Below are 17,933 nucleotides of genomic sequence, written 5' to 3' on the forward strand. Positions count from 1 at the left end.
GCCACACAAAGCCTTTGCGGAATGCGATCAGTTTCTGGTAGAACTTTCGCGTTTCCTGAGAACGATGCAGTCGCTCCAATTCTGCATATTCCTTCTATTTCAGGTAGCGCTTTTTCCTGGAAGATTTGGATTCGATGCATCTTCTTCTGTTTGTTTCTTTCCACGTTCTGACGTGTGGCGCTGCGCATCTTGGCCGTCCGCCAAATGTTCCCATCTATCACGCTCCTACATTCATCGTCAAACCAATCAATCGTTCCGCTGATTCCATGCCACATGCCCGATAGAGCTCTCCGCTACACTGCTAATGGTTGTTTGGATGGTATTTCAATAGTCCTCGAGAGAGGCTTCGTCCAGTTCGTCGTCTTCCGGCAGCGCAGCTTCGAGTGCATGCACGTAATTTGCGGCGAAGTCTGGGTGCTTCAGCCGCACGAAATCTAACCGAGGTTGGCGTCGGTACCGAATGTTGTTCACAACGGAGAGTTTCGAGCGCATCTTAACCTTCACTTGGTAGCTGTCCGAGTCAACGTTAGCGTTAGCGATAATGTCTGAAAAGTGCCGACAGTTGATCAAAAGGTGGTCGATCTATGCTTCTTTCTGATTTGGAGACCTTCAGGTGTACTTGCGTAGGATTCTGTGCTGGGAAAAGGTACTACGTACGACCATGTTCTTGGAGGCGGCCAAGTCTTATTGATTTATCATGTTAGGCCCATTTCATTGGTCCACTGGTGTGCGCTGAGCCCTCCAATCACCGATTTGTATTCCTCCTCCTGGCCGACCTGAGCATTGAAATCCCAGATGACGATCTTGATATCATGTTTTGGGCAGCGGTCGTATTCACTCTCCAACTGCGCGTAGAATTCATCTTTATCGTTATCGGTACGTCTGAGGTAAGGACTGTGTACGTTAATGATGCTTATGGTGAGGATCTGGCTCTTGATTCTCAACCTGCACGATCGAGGATTAATTGACCATCACCTAATCACCCATTTTCGCACCTCGCCCATCACTATGAAAGCTATATCCAGCTCGTGTGTGTTGCCGCAGCTCTGGTAGATGGTATGTTCATCGCTGAACGTACAAACCGTTGAGCTATTCTACCACACCTCCTGCAGCGCTACGACGCCGGACTTGCAGCTCTTCAATACGTCGGAGAACACTAGAGTACTGGAAGAAGTTGGAAGTTGAGAGATCGGCAGCTCCACGTCCCGAGTTTCTAATCCATAGTCCTGTTTCGTCGCGGGGGTCTATTTCGACTGTTACAGTCCGAATTTCCTTGTTCTTCGTTCATTGTGTATTAGGTTTTCGTGGTGGTGGCTTGTAAGGCCTGCAACACCAACCCCCTATTGCGCCAAAGAACCAACAAAGCTCGGAAGAGCCCTTCTTCTCTGTCACCACCATACGACCTTGGCTTCCACCAGGGTTGGTTACCCGATCTCCACCAAGGTTGCTCGTATCCCGACTGATACCACTTCTAACTCCTTGGAAGAAGGCAACAACTTCATCGACATCAAGAATCGAGGGCCCAACGAGCTGGATAGCTCGTCCATCTAGCGCTAGCCACTTGAAGCTCAAAATACCAGGACTGAGCAAGGTCCGTTGGCTGAATCGCTAGTAAACTGCAAATTTATTAGCCGATATGATGAGCGAAGCAACAGTTACACTGTTGATCATTTTTGATGGGAAATCCTGTTCAGATTTCTTTATCGAGAACCAACAATATTGATTCTTTATTGCTTTGTCCACTGCATCGATAATGCTAGTCTGATATAAATAAACCACTGATAACCAGTGATATAAATAAACTGCCCTGTAAATCTCTAGAATTACCATTCAACGGTTTCAGTAGCTCGTCCGGCAGCAATCGACACCTTTAGGCATCGTTCTGCAATTTTCAGAAAATTAAATCTCGGTGTATAGTGTCACTAATTATAGACCTTTTATGACCCCGGGCGAAAGTACGTGCCGAACATTGTGTTCCGGCGATTAGCATCTTCCAGCCAGAGCAGAATGTCTGCCTGCAAGCATAGCCACCTAGCTCGGGGGAATGGCTAGGACAGAGCAGCACGGAACAGAAACATTTACTTCTTTCGAAATGCACTTGTTTGTTTTGTAATTTTATCGTGGTTTCATTGTTTTCCATTCGTCGTTCATTGCCACCGGTAACCTTGCGGCGACTGTTGTATATATACGAAATGATAATATCCGAATGTGAACTGATGGCAATCTGATGATCTGTTTTGGAATGGGACTCCTGGAGATTAACCGCTCGAGCGAGGGCAGCGACTGAGGGCTATGTCCTCAGTCGGTAGGTTATTTCGATATTCGTCTTACTGCAAGGGCATTGCAACTCCAATTGAAGACAAAAATGAATGCCTGATGTTAATTTGCAAATAACATATATCTTCTTCTGTTGATAATTCTCAAAAATCATATCTTTTAACTATGCGTAAAGATAATATTGCACCCAATTAATTCATCGTTTTACGTCGTGCTTTATTTTGCGGTTATTATTTTCCCAACTTTCATAGTTTCTGTAGTTATAAAATGCTAAACTACTAAAAAAGCTCTCTAAAATTCTAACAAAAAAGTTCAAACTTTATTGGTCCTGAAAGTAGGTCAGTGTAAAAGGCTCTCTGATTTAGATTTGCTAGGAGCATGAATCGGAAATGTTAAACTAGTGAATAATGACAAACAAAAAATGTATATCATCGTTTCATCTCGCAAACTAGGGAGCTAGCGAAGGTCAGCTGCCCCGCTGCCCCGTACGTATAAAGTTTAGCAATTAATAACAAAAATCAAACCAACGAGGCGATACTTTGAACCAACAGCTTTTAATTCCCACGGGTGCGGGTGTGTAAATCATACAAACTGAAACGAGTTGCTCGTCAATTAATTGATGGAAACATCACGATTTCTAAACGATCGACCTTTTCACCTATATCCATGGTATAACGAGGCGACGACGGCAACGACGCGACGTAAAAAAGCATTTATAGCCGCCACGTACATATGGGTGGTGCTGACGGACCACTGGCTGGATTACGCTTCTCAGAAGAAAAATAAAACTCCTCGACGTTAAAGCGTCCAGCCGAAGTCGTGGGCGGAAGAGTACAAGCGAAAGCACTAACTAGGCGATGATTTTTTTAGTTAACATTTTTTTCCTGTTTATTTTTTGTACGTGATCTCGGATCGATTGCAATGCTTAGAGCGATTATTCATTGGCGTGAACGCTAATAGTTCTGAGAATCTAACAGAACTAGATGTAAGTTCTGGAGGTTAGATTTGTTTACTATTTAATTGCATCACTCTCGTGATTGGATGGAAGAAAACGTGAATTCTATATGCAGGATCGAGCTTTGTTTTGCGTTTTGCAAGTTATGCTCTAATGATTGAATGATGCTGAAATTACTAATACGACATAGCCCAGTCCGGCTTCTACTATAGCGTGAACAGTCGCACTAGCTAGCTTATTAAGGTGGATATGGGTTATAGATGAGAAACAGTTTTCTAGGAACGTTGACCAAATGAACAAATAATAAGGAATAGAATACGAAGCGTTGGTAATTTATTTCAGTACACATAACGACAATTACGATCACTTAGACTCAATTTTGATACATTTGATTGTACCGCCTTATCCAAACAGAATTTAAAAAGTTGTGTATGAGGTATTTGTAGAGCTAGTTGTTACCTACAATATTGCTGCATAAAGCTTTGCTGCATCTTTCGTATTTCAGGGGAAGAAGAAGAAGAAAAAAGCATAGCAAACTGACAATCATATATAATTCACTTTAGCATAGTGAATCAGAATAATTAAAAATTAGAACTCTCAAATCAGACCTTGAAAAGGGGTAGCAAATCAACTGTGACTGCGTGAACAAAGCAAAACCGTGGGCTTAAACCGTCATTAGACATTACCCTTCTTTATCGACAGACTTCGCAGCCGGCTGTTAGAGTACAGGAAGATTACGGGGCCAGTGTAATGATCCTACTGACTCCATCTAGCAGTGACTGCGTGAACGCGTATGCTTTCTGTATTTAAATTGTGCTACAGAAACTAGATATTCAATTCATTTTGCTTGATGTCGACTTCCTGTGTACGTTTGGTAGTGGTGCTCAAGAAATGCCAACAGTCCCGCTTAGTGTTAATATTGAAGAATATAAATTGCACAATGAACATTAACATAAGATGGTGTGATGTTTCTTTAACGATAATCTTCTCAACAGGTGAAGATAGAAGAAAGTAATTTTAGCATAGAATTTTGTATTATCCCTAGGGCATAGGGAAAAGAGCCGAAAACTGGAGAATGGGTGGGTCACTGAAGCAGAGCTTACTTCTAGTTTGATAAAGAGGAGCAAACTGCAAACCTAATCTGCGCGTCAATAACTTCCCATGGGAAGTACCGTAGCTGCAAGGTTACCGAGTCTGCTTTGATAGGCGAGTGGTCGAGGGTTCTAATCTTAGTAGAATCAGGGCTATTCGATGTTAGGTCACTTTAGGATGGGTTTATTTTCAAGCGCCTCATTACCTTTCCTTCATGTTGAATTCTATATTACCCCGATGAAGCCGCTTGACAGTCCTCGTCAGTGACGCCTATAATTGAAAACAGGGATGGTTCGATCCCTTTGACTCAATTTTGATTCATTTGACAGTACTATCTCAGCCGAGCAAAATTTGACAAAGATATGCATGGGACATTTGTAGATCCTATTATTTTCCACAATTTTGCTGAATAAAGTTTTGCTGTATCTTTTGTATTTACGGTGCCACAAGGTTCCAAGTAAATATTTTCATATGCATATCAGAGTAACAAATGAGTTATAACGGGTGGCAACTAAAATTTTGAAATTTTTTTAAGGCCACTATATTCAACAACAAACGAGCTCAGAGAGAAATGAGAGTAGGGTATGTTGCTGCTTCATCGTAATTGCCTATTCCCGTCCTATCCAACACAAATTTATTAAAAATATCAGCATTTTTATGTCACACAATGAAAAACTTGTTATTCCCTAATATTTTAGTTTGTTGTCTATCATACGCGATCAATCAAAGTGAGCTGAGATCTATTCAAATGCTTTTTATCCTTAAAGAAGTCCTACCAGCCAAATTACCAACGTTTTTTCGTGCGACGAAGAAGAAAATGTCGACTAATCGTTTTAATTTCCGTCATTCATGAATGAAAATAACTCACGCAAGGCATTGTCGTTATTCTACAGCCAGGAAAACTTGCCTGTCCTGCAGAAATTTTTCAGAATAACATTTGTCATGCCGTCCTACACAAATACATGCGCGTTAGCTTCGTAAACATTGTTGTGATTTTTAGTTCGGACGATGAAAAATTTTGATGGACGGATTTTAAAACGGTACGACGAATTTAGAAAATTCAATAATATGCTTTAATAATTACTTTTCAGTGATTTCAAAGTTCACGGATCGGAAGGTAAGTTTGTTTTAGTCAAATCAGCACAAGAACATTTGGAGTGTTCATTAAATCCATCCAACAAATGATGAAAATTAGAATGGCTTTACTTACTACGACGGAAATTAGAAATAAACCCTATGTATGTGTTAGCTCTTCCTCTCGCTCTCTCTCGCTCTCTTTCTCTTCTCTCTCCTCTTTTTGTAAATATTTTTTGTTTTGTTTATGCTTGCCTTGTTTTGCTTAAAATGACGTCGAAATAAGAAGCATTTCGGGACCGCGTTGTACACTTCTACGAACTGCCACAGAAATCTTGGCAAAAAGTTTACGGTACTACATTTAAAAAGCGAATATATTGTGGCTTCAACTTGTACCATATCCCCAGATGCCCAACAACTATTCGCAAGCAAGGTAATGGAAGGCCAGCCAAAATTATGTGACAGACGAATGTTTGAAGAGAAATTTGATCCAGTTTCTACAAAAACATCATGTAGATGGACAATACGTGTTTTGGCCGGATAGAGCATCAACGCATTACGCCAAATAAACACAATCGTCCCTGAATACCCATTCGATCCCATTTGTACTCAAAAACCACGACCCAACAAATCTGTCTCAGAGCGCCCAATTGAAAATTTTAGTTGTCACCCGTTATGTACCTATATATACCCTGAAAAATCTTATTTGATGCACAAAATTAGCATATGCGTACTAATTTGGAGACCATATAGGTACTACAAAATAGACAGTAACAATTCAACTTTATATGTCTTTGTATGCGATAAGATCCGACTCAAAGCAATTAGTTTTATAATGTTATACAATTCTGTACTGGAACTCGTAGATCAATCACTTGCTATCGTCAAATACGACAAAATACAATCTTGTGTGCATTTCATTAGGTTATATTTACGATCTAGCATTTATTAAAAGTCAATACCGATAATTTTATACATTGATATAAGAGTTGGTGTTTGCAGGGCTAGTAGTTCTTTAGTAGCTAAGTGAACATGCACAGAACGATCCGAGTCCAGCCCAGCCTAGCCTAACTGGTTGCAAAGATAACCATGGGATCACAACCAGACGACTACTCCCAAGTAACATTTTTGTAGTATAGCAGCTTATCAAGCGCTTGTTCCATTGGTTTTAGCTATACAATAGTTGAATAAGCTACTCTTAAAAAAATGTTTGTTGGGCTAACCACGAATGGAGATAGCGCCACGAAGGAGGGAACCAACAGAATGGAACGAACCAACCGGAGAAATCCAAAACACTTTTCCAAACGCACGAGCCTATGATATGGTCACCAACACCATAGGTACAGTGATAGAGGAGAGGGACAATGCTGACGGTCTACAAGGCTCTAACGAGTAACTCTAACTAGTAACAGTGGATAGCCGGATAAAAATCAAGAAGGAGCCCGGGTCAAATGGAGTCCCTAATGTGACCCTGAAGGCTGCAATACAAGCATTCTCGAGCATGTTCAGGACAGTGATGCAAAAATGCCCAGAAGATGGTCACTTCCCGAAGCTCCAGAAACTATTGCTATCGCCAAAGCAAAGAAAGCCTCCAGGGGATCCGGCGTTATATAGGCCAATATGTCTACTGGATGCATGCGAGAAACTTCTGGAGAGGATTAACCTGAACAGACTGAAAGGTGAACACGGTCTGTCGAACATGCAGCTTGTTTTCCGGAAAGGGAAGTGCAGGCAGGTAGTTGGCAAGATCGAGAATTGGTTGCGGGGGGCAAATCTACAAATTGCTCACCATAGAACGGAGGTCAGTAACTGTAAAGCTGAGTACATACGGAAAGAAATTTGATTCCGAAGCCATGAATGAAATCATAAAATCATGAAGTGTGAGTTCATGTCGAATCATGACTGAACTGCCATATCAGACAGCACAAAATCATGAATAATAGTTCATGATTTTGCGTTGTGTTGTACTGCAAGAAGCTCGTTGTATCATGATTTTTATTCATGGTGTATTTTCATAAATCATGAGCTAGAAACCGGGAATCATGAGTCATTTTGCTCGTTTTGAAGATCAAATTTCTACCCGTGCAGTGGGCTGTTATCAACATCGGAGAGCATGTCATTACCTCAACGCGTGCTCTCAAGCACCTGGGAGTAATGATAGATGACCGGTTGAGCTTCAACAGCCATATCGAGTACGCCTATGGGAAAGCGACGGAGGCTATCAGCGCGTTAGCCAGGATCATACCGAATAGATACGGGTCTAGTAATTGCAAGCGGCGACTTCGTCGATACTGCAACACGAAGGTCTCGCCTGTCAAGAGGAATTTCGCAAAGTTTAATAGTACGTACTGGCTCATGGTCGTGAGAGTCGCCAGTGCGTACAGAACAATATCGTCAGAGGCAGCATGCGTCATCGCTGGAATGATCCCCATTGGCATCATTCGTGTTGAAGATAACGAGTTTTACAGACGAAGAAGCACCAGAGGAGCTTAGAAGTTAGTGAAGGAGGAATCGTTGGCCAAGTGGCAAAAAGACTGGGATACGACCGAGAACGGAATATGGACGCACCGACTCATACCGGTTCTGTCAACATGGTTGAACAGAAAACATGGAGAAGTCGGTTTTCATCTGACCCAGTTCCTGTCGGGTCATGATGGCTGCCGGCAATACCTGCACTGGTTCGCGTACTCCGTGACTCCAGTCTGTCCGGAATCAGGGGGACGGTAGAATCCCCACATCACGTGGTCTTCGATTGTCTAAGATTTGCCACGGTGCGAAGCGATATATGCCACTCCTGATTGTGGACAACATAGTGAAAAGAATGTGTTGAGAGCAGAGCATCTGGAATGCCGTCAATAGCGTTGTAGTACAGATTATGTTGTAGCAGCAACAAAAATGGAGAAATGACCAGCGAACTACCAACACCAGTTAGCTCGTCTCGATAGATGCACTGGTCCCTGCGAAGGTGGCCATGAAAGGATGGAAATAATTTTGGTCGCTATCTCTAGATCGGTTCACGTTTCGATAGGTAACGATGAAGTGCAAAGGCACATCCTCCTGCCGAAGGAATACTTGTCGGCAGTCTCGGGAGAGTGGGAAATGGACGGAGAAAGTAAGGAGTTTTTTAGTGGTTAGGTACAAAGTACAAATTGTGAATCCCACACAGCACCAATACACTACAGGACAGTCTTTTGAAGTATTTTTTCTCCTTACCACAAAAACAGACAGACAAACATACAGTCCTCTGCCACAACCCTCTGCGCGATTCCAAAGGACTTGAGAGTTCCCCAGAAACGTCCAAATTCTGGAGAATTTATCGGAGAGTAAAAATTTCATCCGTAGTAGCACGGGCCCCCATAAAGCCCGCCTGATACAGCCCTACGGAGTCTCTTGCTATTGGGGATAAACGATGTAACAAAATCTGGGGCAATCTTGATTGGCACGCTTCTTCGCTAATTACAGCTAACAAGCCGATAATCCTGGTGATCCGAAGTACCTTTTTCCCGCGCAAGGATATCCACAAAGCCACCTGGAGATCACCTGACCAACGTACAATGAACCAAATTGACCACGTTCTCATAGAGGGCCGGTTCTTCTCTAACATCACGAACGTACGCTCCCGTCGGGGTGCGGATATTGATTCTGACCATTACCTAGTAGCAGTACATGTGCGCTCAAAGCTGTCCACCGTATACCGGACACGTCAAAGCCGCCCTCCTCGGCTGAACATCAGGCAGCTAGATAACCCACAAGCTGCCGAGAACTACGCGCGAGTATTGAATGAGGCACTGCCTTCTTCCGAGGAGTTAGGTGCTTCAAACCTCGAAGACGGTTGGGGCAGAATACGCTCGGCCATCGGAGAGGCCGCTACCGCGGCACTAGGTATTGAGCCTCGGAGTACACAAAATGATTGGTTTGATGGGGAATGCCAACAAGCGGTGGAGGAGAAAAAAAATGCTTGGAAAAATTATCTAAGTATTGCCACTAGAGAGAACCTGGCCAAGTACCGACGAGCTAGGAACCAGTTGACCACGATCCTGAGGAGAAAAAAGCGCCAAAAGGAGGACAGAGATCGTGAAGAATTAGAGCAACTATTCCGAGCTAATGACACGCGCAAGTTTTATGAGAAGGTGAACCAAACTCGGAAGGGCTACACACCGAAACCTGACATGTGTAGGGACGAGGGAGGGAATCTAATTACAAACGAGCGCGAGGTGGTCGACAGGTGGAAGCAGTTCTTCGATGAACACCTCAATGGCGAAGTCGCAGAAGGAGGCGGAACGGAAATTAACCTAGGAGCGCCCATGGAAGATAGTAATGTCCTAGCACCTGATCTCCAAGAAGTCAAACGAGAAATCAGGTTGCTGAAGACCAATAAAGCCGCTGGGAAGGACCGCCTACCGGCAGAGCTTTATAAACATGGTGGGGAAACGCTAGCAAAGGCTCTACACTGGGTTATTTCGAGGATTTGGGAGGAGGAAAAGCTACCGGAGGAATGGATGGAAGGAGTGGTTTGTCCCATCTACAAAAAGGGTGATCGGCTAGACTGCTGTAACTATCGTGGTATTACGCTGGTAAACGCCGCCTACAAGGTACTCTCCCAGATCCTGTTACGCCGGCTGTCACCGATAGCACAAGGTTTCGTAGGGAATTATCAGGCGGGTTTCATGGGGGCTCGCGCAACTACGGACCAAATGTTTACTATCCGACAGATCTTGCAGAAATGTCGGGAGTACAACGTGCCCACGCATCACATCTTTATCGATTTCAAAGCAGCATACGATACAGTCGATCGAGACAAGCTATGGCAGATAATGCACGAATACGGTTTTCCGGACAAACTGACGCGACTGATCAGAGCTACATTGGATCGAGTGATGTGTTTCGTACGCATCTCTGGGACACTCTCGAGTTCCTTCGAGACGCGACGAGGGTTGAGACAAGGTGACGGTCTATCCTGCATGCTGTTCAACATCGCTCTTGAGGGGGTGATCCGACGAGCGGGCATTGAAACGAGAGGCACGATTTTTACCAAGAGTAGCCAACTTCTAGGCTTTGCAGATGACTTCAATATCATTGCCAGGAACTTTGCGACGGCGGAGGCAATCTACGCCAGACTGAAAGCGGAGTCTAGGAGAATTGGGCTAAAAATAAATGCGTCGAAGACCAAATACATGAAAGGAAGAGGCTCAAAGGAAACAAATGCGCGCCTCCCACGGACGGTAACCGTTGACGGCGACGAACTAGAAGTGGTAGAAGAGTTCGTGTATTTGGGATCGCTGGTGACCGCGGACAACAACACTAGTAAGGAGATCCAGCGGCGCATCCAAGCGAGAAATCGGGCCTACTTTGCCCTTCGTAAAACGCTACGATCAGGAAGCATACGCCGCCGCATGAAGCTAACAATGTACAAAACCATTATTAGACCGGTAGTTCTTTATGGACTTGAAGCCGTGACGCTGCTTACGGAGGACATACGCGCCCTTGCCGTGTTTGAGCGGAAAGTGCTGCGGACGATATTTGGCGGAGTACAAACTGAAAGCGGAGAGTGGCGGAGGCGTATGAATCACGAGCTACAGGCACTGCTTGGGGAGACTCCCATCGTACATCTAGCGAAAGTTAGCAGGCTATGGTGGGCCGGACACGTCGTAAGGATGCCGGACGACAGTGCGACGAAAACGGTCCTCTTCAACAACCCCACCGGCACCAGGAACAGGGGGGCCCAACGTGCACGATGGCTCGACCAGGTCGAAAGCGATTTGCGACTTCTGAAACGACTAGGAAATTGGCGACGAGTGGCCCAAGACCGAGTTGAATGGAGACGAGTGCTTGAAACAGCACGAGCCACCCCGGCTCTATGCTGCTGAAGAAGAAGAAGAAGAAGCCGATCATCCTTTTTGTAGATGCAATAAAGCACACCATTCAGCTACTCCTCCATTAGTTTTGCCTCCTCTCAAATCCGTGATTTTATCCTGTGAAGTGCCAATGTTAACAGTTCTTTGCCATTTTTATAGAATTCTGCCATGAAATGGATTTTTCGCCGGATTTCTTCAAGATCAGGAGCCAGAGCGCAGTTACCGTTTGTACTTGTAGGCCCTCCTTGATTAGTTTCCTTTCCGTCTTCTTCTGCTATATAGCCATTGAGATGTCTGTTGAAAAATGGTTGACCATCTCGCGCTCGTTTGTGACCTGGTAACCCTCCTCTTCCTTACACTTATCAGGCTTCAGTGTATATCTTTGACGATATTAGCTCACCTGCTCATTGAATTTACGAGTCTAATGAGCCTGGAATAGTTGTTCAACATCTAGTTGCGGCCTTCCTCATTGCGGGTTTCCTCATTGCTGACTATTTAAGGAGGGCCACCATGTCGCGAGATATATACCGCCAATAGTTTTGAGTGTACTTATACCACTACTAGCTAATGACGCTAGTCGATGTCCGCATTCCGTAGGAAGCGTATGTTGGTAATGTTCAAGAAAAACCGGACATATTGATGAGAACATGGTCGATTTGGTTCAACGCTCGTCGGTCCGAAGATCTCCAGGTGTCTGTGGATATCTTTGCGAGGAAACAAAGTGATCACCAGAGCTTGAGAAGCGAGGTTGATACATCGTTGACCATTATCGTTCATATCGGTGTGTAGGATATGAGGCCTGATCACCGGTGTATTCATCACTTCCCCACTGACATACTTCCACATGAACTTCCACATATACATACTAGAGTGTCCCAAAATAGCACTATGTCAGAAAACCCGGGGGCTCACCCCTCAAATGATAGCTTAGGGTGTCACAACAAAACTTTTATATGACGTCAACATTGGTTGACGCGATTAAGGGGTCGCACATTGGAGTTTTATGAAAAAAATGGCATTTTTCAGGAGTAGATTCAAAAAAATATTTTTAGCAATATTACAGTAGGTAAAACAAGGTACCCTACTATTTTTTTCACAATCATTGAGATCTGATACATTCATAAAAAAGTTTTGGTGGCGTGTCTGGAGTCATATTTGGTTACAAAAATTTATTGAATTCGGCAAAAATTTAAAATTTTCGAAATTCCATTTAAATAAACGTCAAAACAGGGTATCGAACGGTGTCTCAAAGTAATGAGGCTAAACTGTATTGATAGGAAATTTTATGACGAACAACTTTGCCGAAGAAAGTATGGACGTATGTTCAAATCTCGATGAGGTATCCAAGTTTTTCTGAAGGTGGATCGAAACATATTTTCGCAATTTTTAAATTTTAGCAGTTCCACGTGAAAAAGGTAAATGATAAAACTTGAACTATTTATTCTAAACGTTATTTACGTGTTTGATGGAATGAAAAAAATGTGCACCTTCCACAGAATTTAACACCATTTAGGCTCAAGAATCACTTTTAAAAAGGACGTATTTATTTTATTAGGTACTATGTTTGAAAAATCGTATCTCCCGAAACTAGGGTTGCTCCAAAATGATGCCTAAGCGAGAGTTGTAGAAAATTGATTTTTAAACCTGAATAAATAAACACTGAAATTTTTTTAACCATTTTTGTACAATCAGTAGATGGTAGAATAAGCAAGATGAATGCGGATAAATTGAAGGGTAATACTTATTCTAGTTGCTAACAATTTCATAGCTTGGTAATATAACACGGATAACATATGAAAAGGGAAAGTTTAAAATAAAATAAAATATATTAAACTTTTTTTTAAATATCTTAAATACGGCTGCATTTAGAAGCTAATCATTATTTTGAACACGGTGCATAAGAAGTTGTTCTTCAAATTCAAATTACATATATGCATAAAGAGAAATATAAGAATAATAATAAGAAATATAATAATAATCTCAGGTTACAAAATATTCATAAAAGCCGTTGTTCTACAAAATCCTTTGATAAATATTACACCATTTCAGAAAAAGTCTCAAAATGCATCAAATCACCACTATTTCTCCAAAAAAAAAAAACTTCGAAGTTACCATTTCCTGTATATCTTAATTTTACATTTATTCCTGACTTTAGAACATAGTGGAATTTTTTTCAGTGTTTATTTTTTCATGTCTAAAACTTAATTTTCAACAACTCACGCTTAGGCATCATTTTGGAACAAACCCAGTTTCGGGAGATACGATTTTTCAAAGATAATACCTAAAAAATAAATAAGCCCTTTTTAAAAGTGATTCTTGAGTCTAAATGGTGTCAAATTCTTTGGAAGGTGCATATTTCCTCTTATCAAAAACGTAAGTGACGATTAGAATAAATAGTTCAAGTTTTATCATTTACCTTTTTCACGTGGAACAGCTAAAATTTAAAAATTGCGAAAATATGTTTTGTTCCGCGTTCAGAAAAACGTGGATACCTCAGCGAGATTTGAACATACGTCCATACTTTCTTCGGCAAAGTTGTTCGTCATAAAATTTCCTATCAATACAGTGTAGCCTCATTACTCTGAGACACCGTTCGATACCCTGTTTTGACGTTTATTTAAATGGAATTTCGAAAATTTTAAATTTTTGCCGAATTCAATAAATTTTTGTAACCAAATATGACTCCAGACATGCCACCATAACTTTTTTATGAATGTATCAGATCTCAATGATTGTGAAAAAAATAGTAGGGTACCTTGTTTCACCTACTTTAACATTTCTAAAAATATTTTTTTGAATCTACTCCTGAAAAATGCCATTTTTTCATAAAACTCAAATGTGCGACCCCTAAATCGCGTCAACCAAAGTTGACGTCATATAAAATTTTTGTTGTGACACCCTAAGCTATCATTTGAGGGGTGAGCCCCCGGGTTTTCTGACATAGTGCTATTTTGGGACACTCTAATACATACGCATCCCCTCCTTCCTCGCCTTCCAGTTCGATCCTGCATTCTGCCTATAACTGCAAAGCTCGTTCACAATTTGTTGATTGCTCCACCGCTCTGGTAAAATTGGACCTTGCCGCCACGGATCCTCCACACTTTTTCGCCTTTGAGACTTACTAGGGACACGCTGCTGAGTCTTGTGATGAACTGCTATCTTAGCTGTAGTCTAAAGATAACACATTTCTTAACCTGCTCGGGATCAAACTCTACCGTGAGTCACTCATAACTTGGAATACAACCGCGCAAGCCTTTAGGAGCCGCCCCAGACTTGGAAAAATACATTCAAGGTAAAAAACAAAGCCATGGGTAGAACTTGATCCTTCTTTATCGACAGACTTCGCAGCTGGTTACTAGAGTAAATAGATCCTATTGACTCAATAGCGGTACCGCCCAGTCGAGATTAGAACCTACGACGACTGGCTTACTAGATCAGCATCGTAACCCGGAGCTAATTTGGTGGGCAAGATTGACAAGGGTGTTCTTCGTTCCTACACTCAATATTCGTACGAGTACCTCCATCCCTGTCAATAGTCCTTAGTTTTCTCCGAGGTTGGTCATCCAATCTACCCGCTAAGGTTACTCGTATTCCGGCTAGTACCACGAGGAGATGGGGATAGGAGTTGCTGAATAAAAGGCCATGGACCGCTACGAGGTCTACTTTATACCTGCAGGTTCGCTTGGCATCAATGTTAGGCATTATTCATCCGTTCACCAGCCAATGATGGCAGATGTTAGTTACTGAATGACGTCGTTGAAAAACATGTATAAATAACAAGAGACTCATAGTACTTCCTTGAGGAACTCCTAAATTATTGGTAAATTTCAACGTGTAACATTCCACCGCGTAGTAGGTTGGAACTTTATCATTCAACCAATCAACCAGATGCTGCCAATCGCAAAATATTAGACAGAAGTATTCCGTCATCAATGCGATCAATAGCTGCTTTTCTGTTCTTTTTTTGAGATACACGATGAAGTAAACTTCAGCAAGTTAGTGCAAATGAAGCTATCCGGTATAAATCCATGGTGGTAGAGGTAGACTTGTTATTCTTCGTAAAAGAAAGGATGTGACCGCTCACTACAATCAAGAACAACTTATAGTCACCGGGCAAATGCAAATTTTGCTCGGCTGAGCCGGTACTCTCAAATGCATCAAAATTCAGACAAAGTGATCGAACCATCCCTGCTTCATTGATATTTATTAATAAATACGGCGCACAATTATAATTTTTAATTAAATTTTTCACCTCTTCAGGGTCTAATTGAGGTTGTTTTACACAAAATAATCACTTTCGTTTTTACTCGATTGCTATTTTAAGATCATTTTGATCTTTGATTATCTGTCCTTTCTTGAATTTTTTCGAAAGCCTGATTCCAAAAAAAATTTAAATCCACCATAGGTCGCCATTAGATTTGGATTCGATGGAGGCGCTTTGTCGAAAATCCAAAATCAATAAACATGATAGACATGACAATAAAATCATATCTTCTCATTCCCCCGTATTTGTTTCTAATAGGAAAAAAAGTTCTATTTCATTTGCAAGTTGCATCTACCACCTAAAGTTACCCATTGAACTCATATCGCCCAACCACCGGCGGCATCTTTCGCAATTGTATTATGTGAATGCTAATATTTCCCCCGAAACCGATGAATACATACATATCTGCACTAACCTCATTCTGCTCTCCTTCGCCACCATCAGTACGGGTTTATCTTCCTCCAGGATCGTCGCCGGTACCGTGTTGGACCACTCGTCGATAGCGGCTCGTTGCTGTAGCTGTTGCTCCTGGGGCGGTGCTCCGCGGGAACGCGGACAGAGACCGCTGCTGGCGGCCGTTCCGGGTGTCCAGTCTTTGCTAAACGTTTTCGCCGAGATTATCATCGTCGTTTGGCTGCACACCAGCAGCATCAGCAATGCCACGTGCAGCACTTCGATGCGACTTTTCATTTTCGTTTTATTTTTTTTTTGCGGCCAATTCGCAGTCTGAAATCGAAAGCAATAAGAACAGAGCATAGTTCAACAACGTGACAAGCTTAGGTCGGGCATAACTAGGAAAAAATCATTTGATAATTGCAAAACTAGCGCATTCAATGTCTGCCCAACAACGGGGATAGTTTTTCCGCCATACCGTTAATCGGTGTACGTTTGGGTGTGAATTATGCGCAATCAGAATTTAATTCCCGCAACCTTTCATTATACTTACTTGCAGCTCAAATTATCACCAAATCACGGTTCAGCATAAAATTGCAGCATGAGAAATTCCGCATTCAAAGTAGACGACACTATTGCTCCATACTTACACACGCTCGCTCGCTTGGACGAATTTTCTGTCGCAAAAATTTGACACCAAACTAAAGCAGTTCCGTGTTTTATTGTATGTACGCTCTGTTGGGTGATATGTTTGGACTGTTTTGACTTCGGTTACACATAAACCATTGATGGATGGATGGATGGACGGACGGGATGGTTACGAACGACGACTAGGAGCTCCGCCGTGCAGATCCAAGGAATGGTTGGGTCAAGACATGTGGCGTGGCAAATTGGCACTGCATACAAGTTCTGGCCGTGACGAATCAAGAAGACAAAACATTCACTGCAATGCGAGCAGACTGCGGCCAAGAAATTGTCACATGGAGGCGCCTGATGGCTTAGCACTGGTTTGAAATATCATACCGAGTGAAAACGAACAAATCTGGCGATAGTGTTGGATTAATTCGTTCGCCGGCAAAAATGTTTTATTTTCCGTTAGTAAACACGAGCTGCTGCAATGTGAAGGATATCGTTTATTTGAGAATGTTTCATAATTGCAACTGCACCGAGGAGTGCAGCGCGCGTATGCATTCTGGCTCTGGGGACGCTGTAAATCAATCAACCGACTGTCGCGTTTGTTTATGACTTATTTTGAGTTTGGAAAAACGATACCTGCCAAGTTTAATTATTCGCAGTGAAATGTTCAGCCTTAATTGAGCTGTCAAGGCGATAATGTGAAATATGATCTGTTGGATGCTTAGCGTAGTTTCAACATGTTCGCAATGAGCATGTCTTGTAGCAATCCATTCCCTATTAATCAGTGGTCAATTAATTACGCGATTTGAGCATACTGCCAAGCGCAGTAGTACCGTTCGTGTGTGCAGTGAAAACTTACTACATAGAACTATTTGCATTGCCGGCTTCGACAGAAATTGAGTTCGTAGCAGTGATTTTCACATTGACGAATTGGGTGAAATTCCTCACACCGCAACAGAGTTGTCGTCGACGCCATCGATCATCAACCCACTAACTTCTCTGCCTACATTTTAAACTCTGCTCCGAGAAGACCTGTCTTAACGGTTGAACAGATCCTAAATTTGAATATGTCACTTGTTCCTCAGCCCAATTGGATTGGTCTTAGATTTATTGGAAGCATCAGTCTATTACGGTTCGAATAATCGTTATTAAGACATTTCTTTTATTATTAATTTTAGACACTTTACATCGGCGATGCGTTCGTGTCTGAATCAAGACATTATTTATCGCGTAAATAAATGCTGAACTCAAAAAACTACGAAAACAAGAAAATATTGTTAGAATAAAATTATACGTTTTATTTTGACGTACGACTACGTCTTTGTTTAGTATACTGGGACTGGGTAGCATGTTGTGAAAACGGAAATAGAAGTGTAACATTTGAATG

General features: G+C 42.3%; 1 protein-coding gene across 1 annotated transcript in view; it reads right to left on the bottom strand.

Annotated features, from left to right (window-relative positions):
- LOC128734092 (protein NDNF) overlaps nt 1-16,408 on the bottom strand; it is a 46,142-nt gene extending 29,734 nt beyond the window's left edge. The window contains exon 1 of the mRNA XM_053828106.1: nt 15,933-16,408. Within this exon, the coding sequence (XP_053684081.1) occupies nt 15,933-16,273 (341 nt within the window). The 5' untranslated portion in view covers nt 16,274-16,408. The remainder of the gene's footprint in view (nt 1-15,932) is intronic.
- Between the last annotated feature and the right edge of the window lie 1,525 nt (nt 16,409-17,933).

The sequence above is a fragment of the Sabethes cyaneus genome, chromosome 2, assembly GCF_943734655.1.
Source record: "Sabethes cyaneus chromosome 2, idSabCyanKW18_F2, whole genome shotgun sequence".
NCBI classification, from domain to species: Eukaryota; Metazoa; Arthropoda; class Insecta; order Diptera; family Culicidae; genus Sabethes; species Sabethes cyaneus.